General features: G+C 46.6%; 1 protein-coding gene across 1 annotated transcript in view; it reads left to right on the forward strand.

The window, feature by feature from the left end:
- LCT (lactase) overlaps positions 1-17,244 on the forward strand; it is a 55,187-nt gene that overhangs the window by 19,562 nt on the left and 18,381 nt on the right. Inside the window, exons 5-9 of the mRNA XM_017888397.1 lie at positions 199-277; positions 3,956-4,676; positions 12,508-12,625; positions 13,027-14,577; positions 15,627-15,895. Coding sequence (XP_017743886.1) covers positions 199-277; positions 3,956-4,676; positions 12,508-12,625; positions 13,027-14,577; positions 15,627-15,895 — 2,738 coding nt within the window. The remainder of the gene's footprint in view (positions 1-198; positions 278-3,955; positions 4,677-12,507; positions 12,626-13,026; positions 14,578-15,626; positions 15,896-17,244) is intronic.

The raw sequence follows: 17,244 nt of genomic DNA on the forward strand, positions 1-17,244 counted from the left end.
TGATTTTGATTCACATTGAAGTTTGAGAACCACTTCTTAAGCAATAAGTAAGTAGAATTCACTTCTGAGCTTCTAAAGTCCTTAGCCCATGGTATTTTCCAAAGGGGCTTGGAACCACTGCTTGGAGTTTGGGTGTCTCAGACTTGCATGTTTTTAGTTGGTATTTACATAGAGTTAATTTAATTTCTTCTCTTACAGCCGTGAATAAAGACCAAGTGCTCACCATTGGGTCTGATATTAATGAGTTTCTGAGTTGTTCATCAAGTTCCGAGAAAAGGTAATGTCAGGTTTCCTATTGAACTCTCAATAACTGATATTTGTAGAATACTGTTTCTTTTACATGTATAACCTTATAGGACTATTGTCATCAACTCTTGGGCCACCAAGTTTATTATTGTCATTCAACTGATGAGAAACAAAGAAAGAAAGCAGGGAGTCTCTTACTGAGTGGGACTCACGAGGTTCTGCTTTCTCATCTATCAGTTCGCCCAACTGTGCACAATTAGCATGATGGCTCACACCTGTAATTCCAGCACTCTGGTAGGCAAAGGTGGGAAGATTGCTTGAGTCCAGGAGTTCAAGACTGGGCTGGGCAACATGGTGAAACTCTGTCTCTACAAAAATACAAAAATTGCCCAGGCATAGTGGTGCATACCTATGGTCCCAGCTACTTGGGAGACTGAGGTGGGAGGATCGCTTGAGCCCAGGAGGCAGAAGTTGCTGTGGGCCGAGATTGTGCCACTATACCAGCTAGGATTTGAACCCCTGACTTCTAGTTTAAGATCTTGTTGAAGACAGTGTGAGCTTGTGGGAGAGTGGCCAGGTTAAAGATAGATCTGACCATCCCGCTGAAGTTACATGATGAGTAAGAGAAATGGGTTCTCTGTGCCCATTTCCTCAATATGAAGGGTGAAACATCCTCCCTGGGAGGAGACAGCGTAGACAAGAAAGCCAGCTGTTGCTACAGGCCAGACGCCTAACTCGACAACATTCTAGGGACAGAGGTTTGAATCTATAGCGGGTTTGTAAATAATACCTTTCTGAATGACTAAAGTGCCAAAGAGGCAAATGATATGCTTTTAAAAATTAGAGCAGATTTTGAGGTTGTGCCCATAATTACATTGCTTTCATGCACGCATATCCCAACACGCTTCTTGAGTAAGTGAGAAAAGAATAGAATGGTAGCCAGCACTGGGAATTGCCCAGAACCTCAGCACTCCATGGAGGGGTGTTACATGCATGAACTTCATGCACCATCGATGGGACAAAGGCTGGAGACAATAATTGACTTCCAGACCTTCAGCTAGAGTTCTCTTTGTCACTCACCTCTGATATTTCCAATGCAGCCCTGTTCAGGGTCATTCAGTGACAACACCTCTTTGTACCTTTCCTCTTCCAGTGCTCGACTTTCCTGAGCCATATCCCCCTTCTATTGTTCCATCCTCTCAATCCACTTCAGATCAGCAGTTCAGATCAACAGACCCACAGCGGCAGCTGTACCTCAGGCTTTGTGTGGCAGTGCAGACTTGCCATGGACAGACACGGGTTACCAATGCTCCCTGACCAAACTTGGAGTCAGCCAAGAAGGACTGGCTGTGGCTTCAGGAAAGAAAACTCAAGAGGCCATAATAAAATGGGTTCCCCGAGAAGCCAGTGATTACAAGTGCTGCCAGCTCTGAGGTTCTCTCAGCACTTGGTAGTGCTTTGCCTGAAGGGGAGGGCCAACATGGGCTTACATTAAACGGACAGCCAGAGGCTCCTACTCAGGAGGATGTGGTTGGAGAACCTGCTGAATGCAGGGGCGGTGGGTGGGGAGTGATTCAGAAAGGACTAACATAGCTTTCTCCTTCAGAATCTTTGACTTTATAGGGGAGACAGAGAGACCCCAAAACAACTCTCACATGAGAATGTGGCAGGAGACACACAGAACTGCACCCTAAAAAAGGGAGAACTTAGGAGTCCTGGGTGTGGAGCCTGAGGCGCCAAAATGTGCTAAATCCCTTCCCGTGGCCGGCAAACCCAGGGTTCCCAGGCCCAAGCCTGTACAGCAAGTTCTGTTTCATCCCAGGACGGTTTATTTGTTTCCTCAAAACTCTTTTCATGCAATCCAGGAGGACAGAGTCAGGGCCAGGAGGGCTGGGTGAGAGCGAGATTCGGAGAAGAAGGGGCTGTGTTTATGGGAATCGTGAATGCGCAGAGGCTGAGCACCGAGGGGCGGCGCCGCATCACTGGGTGCGCTCCACAGTCGCACATGTGTTGGGATAATCAACAAAGGAGAGGATCATTTCCCTTTCCCCCTGCTCTAGCAAATGTCAGGGAGTTGATGCTGAGTGAAACAGAAGGCGCTTAGTTTTAGAAGACGCCTCCTGCAGGGTGACCCGGTCCCAGGCTTCGCTCTTTGAGAGGAAAATACCTGTGCGGTGTCCCTGTCACTTCTCCCAGTTCTGCGCCGTGGGCCAGCCTGGTATAGGCGCCATCGGCTCTCCACGCGATGGCTGTGTGACAGGGAGATACTCTAGTACTCCACCTCCTTTTCCCCAGACATGTGCCGCACTCCTCAAGGCCGCCCTCTGCTGGCTGTAATTTGCAGCATGCATGCTTTCCCGCCTGCAGGACATGACTCCTGACTGAAATCAATTTAGAAGTTGGCAATCACAATTGGAAAAAAAAGAAAGAAAAAAGAGGAAAGGAGAGTGGGAGGGAGGAAGATGGACTAGAACAAAATAGAAAATATCAGACCATATTTTGTATAAATGCAGCGTGCACTTTTATGTGATGTTTTATTTCATATGCATATACATATATACACACACATACATGCACATAAACATGTATGTATATGAGGTTAAAAGCACAGAAGCTGCTCCACCACCTGCAAGCTGTGTGCAAGGAGAAGTTACTCATAACCAGGAATCCAGGCTCCTTTGTTGTTGCTTTGTCACCTTTAACAAGGTTTCTGCCTCATGGTCCAGGATGGATGCTTGAGCTCCTGCCATTATGTCTGAAATCCAAGCAGTATGAATAAGAAAGGAGGCAGTAGCCAGGACTAATATTTAGTCAGTCCACATCAGTGTACTTCTGTACCAGCTGCTAACAGCTGCTGGCTCCCTGAAGTCAGGAAGTTTCTCCTTCCTTCCTTCCTTTCTTTTGTCTGTCTTTCTTTTCTTTCTTTCTTCTTTTTTTGACGGAGTTTCGCTCTTGTTGCCCAGGCTGGAGTGCAATGGCACGATCTCAGCTCACCGCAGCCTCTACCTCCTAGGTTCAAGTGATTCTCCTGCCTCAGCCTCCTGAGTAGCTGGGATTACAGGCCCCCACCACCATGCCTGGCTAATTTTGTATTTTTAGTAGAGATGGGGTTTCTCCATGTTGGTCAGGCTGGTCTCGAACTTCTGACCTCGTGATCCACCTGCCTCGGCCTCCCAAAGTGCTGGGATTACAGGCGCGCACCACCGCACCCAGCCTCCATTTCTTTAAGTCTCAGTTTCCTCCTGTGCAGGGTGAAGATAAATCATTGTAGTACCCATATCATAAATTTGTTGGGAAAATTAAATGAGATAATACACATCCATTCTTATCACAGTGGCCAGTGCAGAATCAAGGCTCAATAAACTGGAGTCATTGTTATTATTAGCTATGTTTTACAAATAATGAATTATAAGAAGAATAAAGTATGGCACCAGCACTGAAGACAATATTCGAGGGCAATCTAATAGAGAGAACAGTAGCATTGTTCCTGTTTTAACCATGAAAGAGCAAGAATCACTCACCTCAGAAGGGGTAATAATAATAATTTTCCCATCTACCAGTTACTTACTGCCCATGGCTTTGCAGATATGACTTGACTCAGTATTTCTGGAATCGTTTCTGATTAAACACAGTAGTCATCCATAGGGGGCATTTGTAACTGCCTCTGTCATTCATTACTATGCCCCTTTATGTCCCTTCAATCCCGCAGCATGTCTTGTTCTCTGACTGGCAGCCTGGCCCTTCAGCCTGAGGAGCAGCAGGACCACGAGATCGCGGGCTCCTCTCCTGCCTCGGCCTATCAGAGAGTCTGGGAAGCATTTGCCAATCAGTCCAGGGCGGAAAGGGACGCCTTCCTGCAGGACACTTTCCCCGAAGGCTTTCTCTGGGGTGCCTCCACGGGAGCCTTTAACGTGGAAGGAGGCTGGGCCGAGGGCGGGAGAGGGGCGAGCATCTGGGATCCACGCAGGCCCCTGAACACCACTGAGGGTCAAGCGACGCCGGAGGTGGCCAGCGACAGCTACCACAAGGTGGCCTCTGACGTCACCCTGCTTCGCGGCCTCCGGGCTCAGGTGTACAAGTTCTCCATTTCCTGGTCCCGGATCTTCCCCACCGGGCATGGGAGCAGCCCCAGCCTCCCAGGCGTCGCCTACTACAACAAGCTGATTGACAGGCTGCGGGACGCGGGCATCCAGCCCATGGCCACGCTGTTCCACTGGGACCTGCCTCAGGCCCTGCAGGATCATGGCGGATGGCAGAATGAGAGCGTGGTGGATGCCTTCCTGGACTACGCGGCCTTCTGCTTCTCCACATTTGGGGACCGTGTGAAGCTGTGGGTGACCTTCCATGAGCCGTGGGTGATGAGCTACGCAGGCTATGGCACCGGCCAACACCCTCCCGGCATCTCTGACCCAGGAGTGGCCTCTTTTAAGGTACTTCTCATCCCTGCAGCTCCTACTAATTGGAGGAGAAAGGACATTGGCTGGAAGAAAGTCATTATCTCTGTTTTCTTCCATCAGCAAACCTTTACTTTTTGTTCTATCTTTAAAGGAAATCAGGGGGAGAGAAGGAACCACAAATTATTAATTAAATTGTTAATCACCTGGCCAGGTGTAGTGGCTCATGCCAGTAATCTCATTACTGTGGGAGGCCGAGGCAGGCAGATTGCTTGAGTCCAGGAATTCAAGACCAGACTGGGCAACATGGCGAAATCCCGTCTCTGCAAAAAAATACAAAAATTAGCCGGGCATAGTGGTGCATGCCTGTGATCCCACCTATCCAGGAGACTGAGGTGGGAGGATCGCTTGAGCCTGGTATGCAGAGGCTGCAGTGAGCCAAGATTTTGCCACTGCACTCCAGCCTGGTCAACAGAGCAAGACCCTGTCTCAAAAAAAAAAAAAAAAAAAAAAAAAAAAAAAAAAATTGTTGATCACGTTATTTTGTCCAGACACTGTACTGGTACTTTTAAAATATAATAGTTACTACATCCTCAGGATAGCACTGATGGATGAGTGAGGCTCAGACAGGATAAACAATGTGGTCATGATGGCATTGCTAGTGAGTCGCCAGGTGGAAGTCAGGATTTGAGCCCGTGTCTTCTTGACTCCAAATCAAGTTCCTCATGTCACTTAGTGACAAGTGACAGAAAGCTCAACTCAAAGTGACAAGCAAGGAGATAATTTACTCATTCAGGAGGTTTAAAATTCTTCATTTAGCCTGATCAGGGTGGAATTTTATCAGCGCACAAGCGATGCCACCTCCCCAGTTCTCCCTCTGTTGTTCCCCTCGTCAGCTTTATTCTTGGGCTACTTTGCAGCCAGATGGCAGCATCCCTGTTTCTGTTATTTCAAGAACAGTAGCGAAAAAAGCTCAGCTCTTTTCTGTCCTTTCCAACAGAAGTGTACCTGTATCCCATGGTCTCTCAGTGGGCCACATACCCACCCTGAACCCATTGTTGGGTCCTGGCCATGACAACTGACTAGGGTGGGCCAAGGACCTATGCTTTACTCCTCAATACGCTCGCTGAGAGCTGAGGAGGCAGAGAAAGAAGAGGCAAGGAGGCAATGGCTTTCCAGATGCCAGTCAGGGCATCGTTTCAACAAGAAGGGGGTGTATACACTTGGCACAAAATTTTAAATGGTTATAGGTCTTTTCCATTATTTCCCTTTTTCTTCAGAATCTCCCAGAAAACCCACCAGCTTTCTCTGGCAGCGTTCTTCAGGATGGACATGTTAGTCTGCCTTTTCCCTGTCACTGGGTTCTGTTCTTTTTTTTTTTTTGAAATGCAGTCTCACTCTGTCACCCAGCCTAGAGTGCAGTGGCGCGATCTTGGCTCACTGCAACCTCCGCCTCCCAGGTTCAAGGGATTCTCCTGCCTCAGCCTCCCGAGTAGCTGGGACTACAGGCGCATGCCACCACACCTGGCTAATTTTTTTTTATTTTTAGTAGAGACAGGATTTCACCATCTTGGCCAGGCTGGTCTTGAACTCCTGACCTTGTGATCCACCTGCCTCGGCCTCCCAAAATGCTGGGATTACAGGCGTAAGCCACCGCACCTGGCCTTGGGTTCTGTTCTAAAGATGAGTATTTCCAGCCAGGTGCGGTGGCTCACACCTGTAATCTCAACTCTTTGGGTAGGCCAAGGCAGGCAGATCACCTAAGGTCAGGAGTTCGAGACCAGCCTGGCCAACATGGAGAAACCCCATCTCTACTAAAATACAAAAATTAGCCAAGTGTGGTGGTGGGTGCCTGTAATCCCATCTACTTGGGAGGCTGAAGCAGGAGAATTACTTCATCCTGGGAGGTAGAAGTTGTAGTGAGCCGAGATCATGCCAGTGCACTCCAGCCTGGGGGGCCTGGGTGACAAAGTGAAACTTCATCTCAAAAAAAGAAAAAAAAAAAATACTATTTCCTGTGCCCTGTGCTAGGTGTTAAAGAGGGGTCACAGCCATGCCCTGGACATGTGATAGCCTTTTAGGGAAGATGACACTAACACACATAGCAAAATTACAGAACTCTTCAAAAAGACCATAACGAGGGTGAGCTGGAACACTATGAATAAATGACTCCATGGAATGTCAAACATCGTAGCACATAAGTCAGAGCTTCCCTTCAGCTCTTGAACAGCAAGTGACTGCACATATGGAGTCATTCCACCACCCACCTTCTGAAAATGGAAGGTTTGAAATCTTCTGTTTCACTCCTTGTTATAAAACGTATCTAAACCTTTTCTTCTTAGGCTTTTCTTCCCCTTTGAACTGTGGCTCCTGAGATATCTTTACAGAGACTTTGATGAGAAAGTCCCCTTCACTCTTCTCCTTCAATTCTTCCCTTTATTTATTAGTTGAATGTTAGAATACCACTGTCTTAGTGAGCTTGAGCTGTGATAACAAAACACCATAGACTGGTGGTTTAAACAACAGATATTTGCTTTCCACCATTCTGGAGCTGGGGAAGTCCAAGATCAAGGGACCAGCATGGCTGGGTTCTGGTAAGGGCTCTCTTCCTGGCCTGCAGGCAGCTACCTTCTTGCTGTCCTCATATGGAGGTGGCTGGAAGAACTCACTGGTATCTCTTCTTATAAGGACACTAATACCACCACCATGAGAGTCCCATCCTCACGACCTCCTCTAAACCTAATCACCCCTCAAAGGCCCCATCTCCAAATACTATCACACTGGGGATTAGGGCTTCAACATATGAATTTTGATGGGGGACCTCATTCAGTTCATAGCAACTATTGAGGAAAAAAATTAAAGAAAAAAATGTCTTGGGACAGGCATAGTGGCTCACACCTATAAACCCAGCACTTTGGGAGGCCGAGGCGGGCGGATCACAAGATCAGGGGTTCGAGACCAGCCTGGCCAACATAGTGAAACCCTGTCTCTACTAAAAATACAAAAATTAGCCAGGCATGGTGACAGGCACCTGTAGTCCCAGCTACTCGGGAGGCTGAGGCAGGAGAATTGCTTGAACCCAGGAGGTGGAGGTTGTAGTGAAGCGAGATTGCGCCACTGCATTCCAGCTTGGTGACAGAGTGAGACTCTGTCTCAAAACAAAACAAAACAAAAAAGTCTTTTATTATTTTACAATATTTCCTTCCAGTCTTGGCTTCTTTGGACTTATGATGTTGTCACAGGGCACCTCAGATTGTTGCTCACTGTTTACTTGATATCATGTCATTAGCACTTTTACCTATTATTAAGCGGTTGCTATGACTTTTTTTGATGGTTGTCTGATATTCCACTGAGCTCCCTTCCTGACACTGGCTAATTTAGAAGAAAGACATCCTTGCTTTTGGGAAAGGAACACAGTTTGCCATTCGAGTTTAGAACTCAATTAAGGACTAATATTTGGGATGTGAGAAGCAGCCAGGCGTTTTAGTGATTATGGCATATTTTGACATGAAATTCTTCAGAGGTAAGTGTCATCCTCTTCAGATGATAAAAAGGAAAAAGGAAAGCAAGCTAAGATTTAGCAAGCTCACTCCTGCTCTCTGAGTTTCTGCTCAACGCTTTATATACACGTATTTAATCATCCCAGATGGATCCATAATTACCCACTTCTTGCCAACAAGTCAGCTGAAGTTGAGAGAGCAAATTGTCCAGGTTAACAAGTTAGGGACAGAGTCAAGATTTAAATCTAGGCTTGTTATATTTCAGACACCCTCCTTTTGTCCCTGCTTCCCACAAAAAGCTGTTGCTGTTTGTAAGAGCATGAGTTAAGTCTACAAAGAAACTCCTAGTTTGGTTTTTCTTCTGAGATTCCATTAAATAGAAAAAAGAACAAATAGGCAGGAAAGAGCCCTCCTCTCCCTTGTGTGCTAATTAAAATAATCCTACCCATGGACTAATTTCTCAACAAGCACTTATTAAGGACAGAGGCAGAATAGCAGTGTGGGTAACAGTAACAGGCTTGGAGTCAGACTGCCAGGGGCTTGTTCTCACTTTACTCCTGACTCTGGGCCTTGTGGAGTTACTGCACAGCTCTGGATCTTGTTTTCCCCATCTCTATAGTGATGATAATAATTGTACCTGCCATATGAGGTTGTGGTGAGGATTACATGAGAGAATTCATTAAGTAGTAGGTGCCCAATACATGTTAGTTGTTATTGTTAATGTGGTTGTTGATGCTGTTGTTATTTTGTTGACAATGTTGAAGAATTGCTGTTGACTTGTTGACTTTGCTGATGATATTGGTGTTGACTTGTTGACATTGTTGACTTGATATTGTTGACCTTTTCACATTGGTGTTGATTTGCTGATGCCATTCACGTTGGTATTGATGTTACCGATGTGAACATAACATCATTGAGTATTATTGACTTTGTTGACATTTGATGTGGATTTCTTGACATTGTTGACTTGTTGCATTGTTAGTGTCAGTCTTAACTTGTTGTTATATTGTTGTTAACTTGTTAACTTTATTATTGCTAGTTTACAATCTTGACGTCAGTGGTCAACGTTGTTATTTGTTGATGACTTGATGTGTTAACATTAGCTGCTGGATGTTGGTCAATATTGACACGTGTCAAGTTGTTGCTTGTCTTTATTGACTTGTTGACATGTTGTTGACTTGTTATTGTTATTAGTCCTGTTGTGTCATTGTTGTTACTTACTAATCACCTGTGTTTCCTTCGCACTTGTGTTCACAGTAATGGTGACGTTCACTTAGGATCTCGGAACTTAAGTGCTCCATCGCCAGAACCTGGAACTACTACATTCGCCCCGCCATCAAGCGCTCCACAGCAGCAAGTGTGTCGTGGTCTCGCATTGTGGGGCATTGTGACTGAACTCAGTACTGGGCCGGAACCCCCTGTTTCCAAGAGAGGAGCCTGGAGGACCTTGAGAGCCTCTGAGCGCTTCTTGCACTTCCGTCATGCTGGGCTGCGCTTTGCGACTACATCCATCCTCATTGTGCGACCAAATGGGGACCTTAGTCCAGCCACCTAGGACCCATAATCAAACAGATGAACCAGACGTGCCCCCATTCCTGTGGCTCAACTCCCCAAGTTCACAGAGGCAGAGAAGCAGCTCCTGAAAGGCTCCGCTGATTTTCTGGGTCTGTCGCATTTTACACCTCTCGCCTCATCAGCCACGCCCCCACGGATACCCTGACATCCCTAGCTATGATACCATTGGATGGCTTCTCCTCACCACGTGAATCTCTGTATGCGTGGCCCCAGACCTCAATCCTTCTTGGATTCGTGTGGTGCCCTGGGGTGATATAAGGAGAGAATCTGCTTGTCCGACGTTTGGTGTTTCCCTTGTGAAGCTTACCTCTTCAGCCGAGCGATAAGTTCCAGGAATTTTATACCTGGCCTTTTCGCGCGCCGAATGGCTAATGCCCATATTGGGAAAGTGAAAATCTCTTTGATGAATTACTTGAGAGTAGACTACTTCAATCAATATATTCAATGACGGGTTTTCAGAGAAGATATAGATCATATGCATATTGTGTGCTTAGTTGATTGGAAGGTGGGTATGGTATTCTCCAGGCCTTCACAGTTTCGGTTTAATGGGACAAAGAAAGTCTCCTAGGGAAATGGAGCCAAAGAAAGCATTATTGGTAGTAATAGATGGGGAGTCCTTCACATCAGCTTTCCTAACTCTCTTTCCCATCAAGGGTTGCATTCATGTCCTTCCTGTCTTGCTCCTGTGATTTTTGTTTTGTTTTGTTTTGTTTTTGAGACAGGTCTTGCTGTGTTGTCGTTGGAGAGCTCGGAGTTGCAGGTGGCATTAAACATGCTCACTGCAGCCTCAACGTCCTAAGCTCAAGCCCAACCTCCCACCCTTAGCCTCTTTAGCTGGGAACCACAGCTGCACACCACCTCATTGCCTGGCTTTTTTTTTTTTTTTTTTTTTTTTTTTTTTGAACAAGAGTTCTCTTCACCTTGGCTCGCCCAGTGTCTGGGCTCATAAACTACTGGGTCAAACCGTGTATATCTTGACAATACATGACGACTGTCCCAAAGTGTTGGGGATACAAGGCATGAGACCATACTGGGCCCAGCGTCCTGAACTAGTAATCTAGAGGAATTACCATCACCTCCGTACATTACTGCCACATCGCTGAGTTTCCTATCCGCCAATTATCAAAGCTTGTCTCATCGATCTTTTTTTTGTCTTTTTTTTTTTTTTTTTTTTTTTTTTTGAGAATCTGTAGTTCCGTCGCTCTGTATCTCACCTCCAAGGCTGAAAAGTGTTGTTTTGATAGCCAGTCATTGGATCTCGGCTCTTACCTGCTAAGGCCTCCGCCTCCCGCATGTTGTCAACAGGCCGATTCTCCTGTCTCTCAGTCCTTTCCGCGTAGTTAGCTGTGCTACTACAAGCGTCAGCGCTTCTACTCTGTTCGACGGCATGTAAAGATTTGTTATAGTAGTTGTTTGCAGTAGAGACGGGGTTACGGTGTCTTCACCGTGCTTTAGCCAGGTAGCTTGTCCGGTCCAGTACGCTCGGAATTCCTACACATCGATGGGGCATGGATATCCGCTGCTTTTTTGTCCTCCTTCACCTCCGAGGCTGGGGATCCGCGCCCGGCCTCATCTTTTTTTTTTTAAGAGTCAGGGTCTTGCTTTATCACATAGGCTGGAAGAGAGTGGCATGTTCATAGCTCACTGCAGCCTCACACTCTTAGGCTCCAGTGATCCTCCGGACTCCAACCCGTTAACTCTTCCCTCATTGCTCCAGCCACACTGGTCTTCATTTCCTCTAACTGACTATAAAATCTACATTCTATGCCATTGATTTTGATTCAATGGATCCACAGCTACGGTCTCATTCTTGCCTAACGTACTATTTCATATGTCTTTGTATTCCAATTGGAAAGGTATGGCAAACAGGTTTCATCTCACAGGTCAGTCCTTAGTTAACCCAGGATGTTCTTATCTTGAGCTCATTAACTTAATTACATCTGCAAAGATCCTTTTTCCAAATAAGGTTGTATTCACTGGTACCAAGGGTTAGAATTTAGACATATCTTTTGCGGGCCACCATTCAATGCACTGTACCAGGGAATATATGTTTTAGGCTTTATTTATTTATTTATTTTAATTTTTATTGTTTTAGACAGGGTCTTGCTCTGATGCCCATGCTGGATCACACTGGCATGATCTTGGCTCACTGCAGCCTTGACCTCCTGGGCTCAAGCAATCCTCCCACCTCAGCCTCCCAAGTGGCTGGGATTACAGGCGCACACCACCATGCCAGGCTAATTTTCTTTCTTTCTTTCTTTTTTATAGAGAAAAAAGACAGAGTCTGGTCATGTTGCCCTGGCTGGTTTATTTCTTTTTTAAAATATGAAATATGTTGTCACTTAATGTCAATATTACTAAACATAAACAAGGAAAAGCAAAAGCATATTGTTAAAAGATTGATTTATGGGCCGGGCGCGGTGGCTCAAGCCTGTAATCCCAGCACTTTGGGAGGCCGAGACGGGCGGATCACGAGGTCAGGAGATCGAGACCATCCTGGCTAACATGGTGAAACCCTGTCTCTACTAAAAAATACAAAAAACTAGCCGGGCGAGGTGGGGACGCCTGTAGTCCCAGCTACTCGGGAGGCTGAGGCAGGAGAATGGTGTGAACCCGGGAGGCAGAGCTTGCAATAAGCTGAGATCTGGCCACTGCACTCAGCCCGGGTGACAGAGCGAGACTCTGTCTCAAAAAAAAAAAAAAAAAAAAAGATTGATTTGTGTATTCCATATAAAACCAAGACATCCTGGCGGTAACACATGGGACACATCCCCTCCATTATTTATTTGAAGATGAGGATGCTCCTTTGCTTTGAGATTTATGGCCACAAAAGTGGCCTGATGTTTTGTGAGGATCTTGTGGATTTTCCTTTTATCCATTCTGAGGAGGAAAAGGGTGAACATTTAGAGGGTAACCCAACTCACCCCAAAACTTTCATGTCAAAAGGAACACTTTTAAAATCAACATTAATAACAGAGACTATACTTCTAATTTTCAATAAAACTATTTTATTGAAAACAGTCCTCGCTGATCTGAGGTAATAACTTATCTCAGTTGACTGTTCACAACGAGTTACAGATCAAACAGCTTCTAATACCCTGCTCCCCCTTCTCACGACTGCACTGACTGGTCTTCAGAAGATAAATAAATAAAATAGAGGTGTGCTAGCTCACTCCTGTAGTCAGTCCCAGCTACTTGGAAGGATCACTTGAGTCCAGGAGTTTGAGACCAGCCTGGGCAACACAGTGAGACCCCATCTCAATTAAATAAATTCATAAATAAATAAATCTAATTTTTATTTTTCTTCACAGCTATCAAGGAAGACTCCGTGGATGTTCGTTCCTACATTGCTCGTTCCCTCATTGATGGCTTCGAAGGCCCCTCTGGTTACAGCCAGAGGTTTGGCCTGCACCATGTCAACTTCAACGACAGCAGCAAGTCAAGGACTCCCAGGAAATCTGCCTACTTTTTCACTAGCATCATAGAAAAGAACGGTTTCCTCACCAACGGGGCAAAAAGACTGCCACGACCTAATACAGCAAACCTCCCCTCCAAAGCCAGAGCCTTCGCTTTTCCATCTGAGGTGCCCTCCAAGGCTAAAGTCGTTTGGGAAAAGTTCTCCAGCCAACCCAAGTTTGAAAGAGATTTGTTCTACCACGGGACCTTCCGGGATGACTTTCTGTGGGGCGTGTCCTCTTCCGCTTATCAGATCGAAGGCGGGTGGGATGCCGACGGCAAAGGCCCCAGCATCTGGGATAACTTTACCCACACACCAGGGAGCAATGTGAAAGACAATGCCACTGGAGACATCGCCTGTGACAGCTATCACCAGCTGGATGCCGATCTGAATATGCTCCGAGCTTTGAAGGTGAAGGCCTATCGCTTCTCTATCTCCTGGTCTCGGATTTTCCCAACTGGGAGAAACAGCTCTATCAACAGTCACGGGGTTGATTATTACAATAGGCTGATTGATGGCTTGATGGCAAGCAACATCTTTCCTATGGTGACATTGTTCCATTGGGACCTGCCCCAGGCCCTCCAGGATATCGGAGGCTGGGAGAATCCTGCCTTGATTGAGTTGTTTGACAGCTACGCAGACTTTTGTTTCCAGACCTTTGGTGACAGAGTCAAGTTCTGGATGACTTTTAATGAGCCCATGTACCTGGCATGGCTGGGTTATGGCTCAGGGGAATTTCCCCCAGGGGTGAAGGACCCAGGCTGGGCACCATATAGGATAGCCCACGCCGTCATCAAAGCCCATGCCAGAGTCTATCACACGTACGATGAGAAATACAGGCAGCAGCAGAAGGGGGTCATCTCGCTGAGCCTCAGTACACACTGGGCAGAGCCCAAGTCACCAGGGGTCCCCAGAGATGTGGAAGCCGCTGACCGAATGCTGCAGTTCTCCCTGGGCTGGTTTGCCCACCCCATTTTTAGAAACGGAGACTATCCTGACGCCATGAAGTGGAAAGTGGGGAACAGGAGTGAACTGCAGCACTTAGCCACCTCCCGCCTGCCAGGCTTCACTGAGGAAGAGAAGAGGTTCATCAGGGCGACGGCCGACGTCTTCTGCCTCAACACATACTCCTCCAGAATCGTGCAGTACAAAACACCCAGGCTAAACCCACCCTCCTACGAAGATGACCAGGAGATGGCCGAGGAGGAGGACCCTTCGTGGCCTTCCACAGCAGTGAACAGAGCTGCGCCATGGGGGATGCGAAGGCTGCTGAACTGGATCAAGGAAGAGTATGGTGACATTCCCATTTACATCACCGAAAATGGAGTGGGGCTGACCGATCCGAACGCAGAGGATACCAGTAGGATATTTTACCACAAAACCTATATCAATGAGGCTTTGAAAGGTATGTGAGGGTTCAGTTCCCTTTAAAGAAACCTTCCCACATTCCCTGGGTCATGTGCCTGAAATGTTTTGCCAGGATGATTTATGAGCCACCAACAGGTCTCTCTCTTAGGTCCCAACTCCATAATTCTTGATCTGTTTGGGGGTTATATGTTCCTCGAGAAGCTGGGGGAAAAAAGGCTATGGTTGTCTCTGCAAAGGAAAACCACAAACACCACACACACAGGGTCCCCAGCAGAATATTCCTATTGTCATGGGTCCATTCATTCATTATTTTAGGTGCTGGGAACAGAGCAATGAACAAAACACAAATTTCTGCCTTCATAGAGCGTATCTTATGCACGTAAAACAAGAAAGTTGTGTAAATTCAAACTTCCTTTTTTTTTTTTCTGAGATTCAGTCTTGCTGTGTTACCCAGACTGGAGTGCAGTGGCCATCACGCCCGGCTAATTTTTTTGTATTTTTAGTAGAGATGGGGTTTCACCATGTTGGCCAGGCTGATTTCAAACTCCTGACTTCAAGTGATCCACCTGCCTCTGCCTCCCAAAGTGTTAAGATTACAGGCGTGAACCACTGAGCCTGGCCTAAAATCAACTTTTGTCTCACTGATCTTTTTTTTTTTTTTTTTTTTTTTTTTTGAGACAGAGTCTCACTCTGTTGCCCAGGCTGGAGTGCAGTGGTGTGATCTTGGCTCACTGCAACCTCCGCCTCCCAAGTTCAAGCAATTCTCCTGCCTCAGCCTCCCCAGTAGCTGGGACTACAGATGCATTGGGCTTAACTTCCTAAGTGGGCTGAGACTCTTGAATTTGGGACATGTTTCTTTACCCCAACAGAAGAATTTGATTTGGAGATGATCAGTCATTAATGCTTGCTGTGGAGTCATAGGTACTGGCAAAAAAGTAAGATCGACAGATGATCTGTTGGTCTTTCAGGACATATGTCACTTTTAGGACAACAACCTTGAATTGAGGAGCTGACACTGGGTTGGCTGTGTGGAGGTCCTGACTCCTGGTGTCAAGCTGTCCTCTGCTCCCTTTGGGATGTTCCCAGCCTACAGGCTCGATGGTGTAGACCTTCGAGGGTATGTCGCCTGGTCTCTGATGGACAACTTTGAGTGGCTGAATGGCCACACGGTCAAGTTTGGACTTTACCATGTTGATTTCAACAACACGAACAGGCCTCGCACAGCAAGAGCCTCCGCCAGGTACTACACAGAGGTCATTACCAACAATGGCATGCCACTGGCCAGGGAGGATGAGTTTCTGTACGGACGGTTTCCTGAGGGCTTCATCTGGAGTGCGGCTTCTGCTGCATATCAGGTGAGGAGTTCAGGGTGGTGGGACACCGTTGACCACACACCTGCCCTGCACCAGGCTGTCAGTTCAGTGCTGGGAAGGGCACATGCATGAACAGGAGATTCCAGCAGACCCATGGAGGGGCAGCATGGGGTCTGGGCGGTCCTCTTCCAGACAGTCTGGCTTCTTCACAGCCTCAAATTTACCCAGACCAGCATGGTGAGGCTCGCTGTCTTGAGATGAGTGCTTGCAGGGCCAGACAGAGCAGGGAGAGCCTGGGCAGAAGCACTTGGGCAAAGACTCACAAATACAGTCACGCATCGCTCACGACAGGGATTCGCTCTGAGAGGTGTGATGTTAGGCGAGTTCATAGTTGTGTGAACATCACACAGAGTACACTTACACACACCTAGATAGTAAAGCCTACTATACACCTAGGCTACATGGTATAGCCTAGTGCTTCTAGGCTACAAACCTGTACAGCCTGTTACGGTACTGAATGCTGGAGGCAGTTGTGACACAGTGGTATTCATGTATCTAAATGTCCAGTGAGTGAGGGGTGAGTGAATGGGAAGTCCTGGGCATTACTGTACACTACTGTGGACTTTATGAACCCTGCACACTTATGCTACGCTACATTTATTTTTTAAATGTTTTTCTTTCTTCAATAACACTTTAACCTTAGCTTACTGTAACATTTTTACTTTATTAACTTTTTAATTTTTTAAACTTTTTTACTCTTTTGTGATAATGCTTAGCTTAAAACAAGCACATTGGTCCAGGTGTGGTGGCTCATGCCTGCAAATCCCAGTGCTATGGGAGGGTCGCTCGAGCCTAGGAGTTCAAAACCAGCCTGGGCAACATGGCAAAACCCTATCTCTATAAAAAAAAATCAAGGCCGGGCGTGGTGGCTCACGCCTGTAATCCCAGCACTTTGGGAGGCCGAGGCGGGCAGATCACAAGGTCAGGAGATGGAGACCACGGTGAAACCCCGTCTCTACTAAAAATACAACAACAACAAAAAATTAGCCAGGTGTGGTGGCGGGCGCCTGTAGTCACAGCTACTCAGGAGACTGAGGCAGGAGAATGGTGTGAACCCAGGAGGCCGAGCTTGCAGTGAGCCGAGATCACGCCACTGCACTCCAGCCTGGGGACAGAGCGAGACTCCGTCTCAAAAAAAAAAAAACAAATCAAAAGATTAGCCGAGTATGATGGTGTGCTCCCATAGTCCCAGCTACTCGGGAGGCTGAGGCAGGAGGATCACTCAGCCTCCCAAGTAGCTGGGATTACATGCACATGCCACCACACCCAATGAATTTTTTATTTTTTATTTTTTATTTTTTATTTTTTATTTTTTATTTATTTATTTATTT

This window comes from Rhinopithecus bieti, unplaced genomic scaffold (genome assembly GCF_001698545.2).
Source record: "Rhinopithecus bieti isolate Rb0 unplaced genomic scaffold, ASM169854v2 scaffold_15296, whole genome shotgun sequence".
Taxonomy (NCBI): Eukaryota; Metazoa; Chordata; class Mammalia; order Primates; family Cercopithecidae; genus Rhinopithecus; species Rhinopithecus bieti.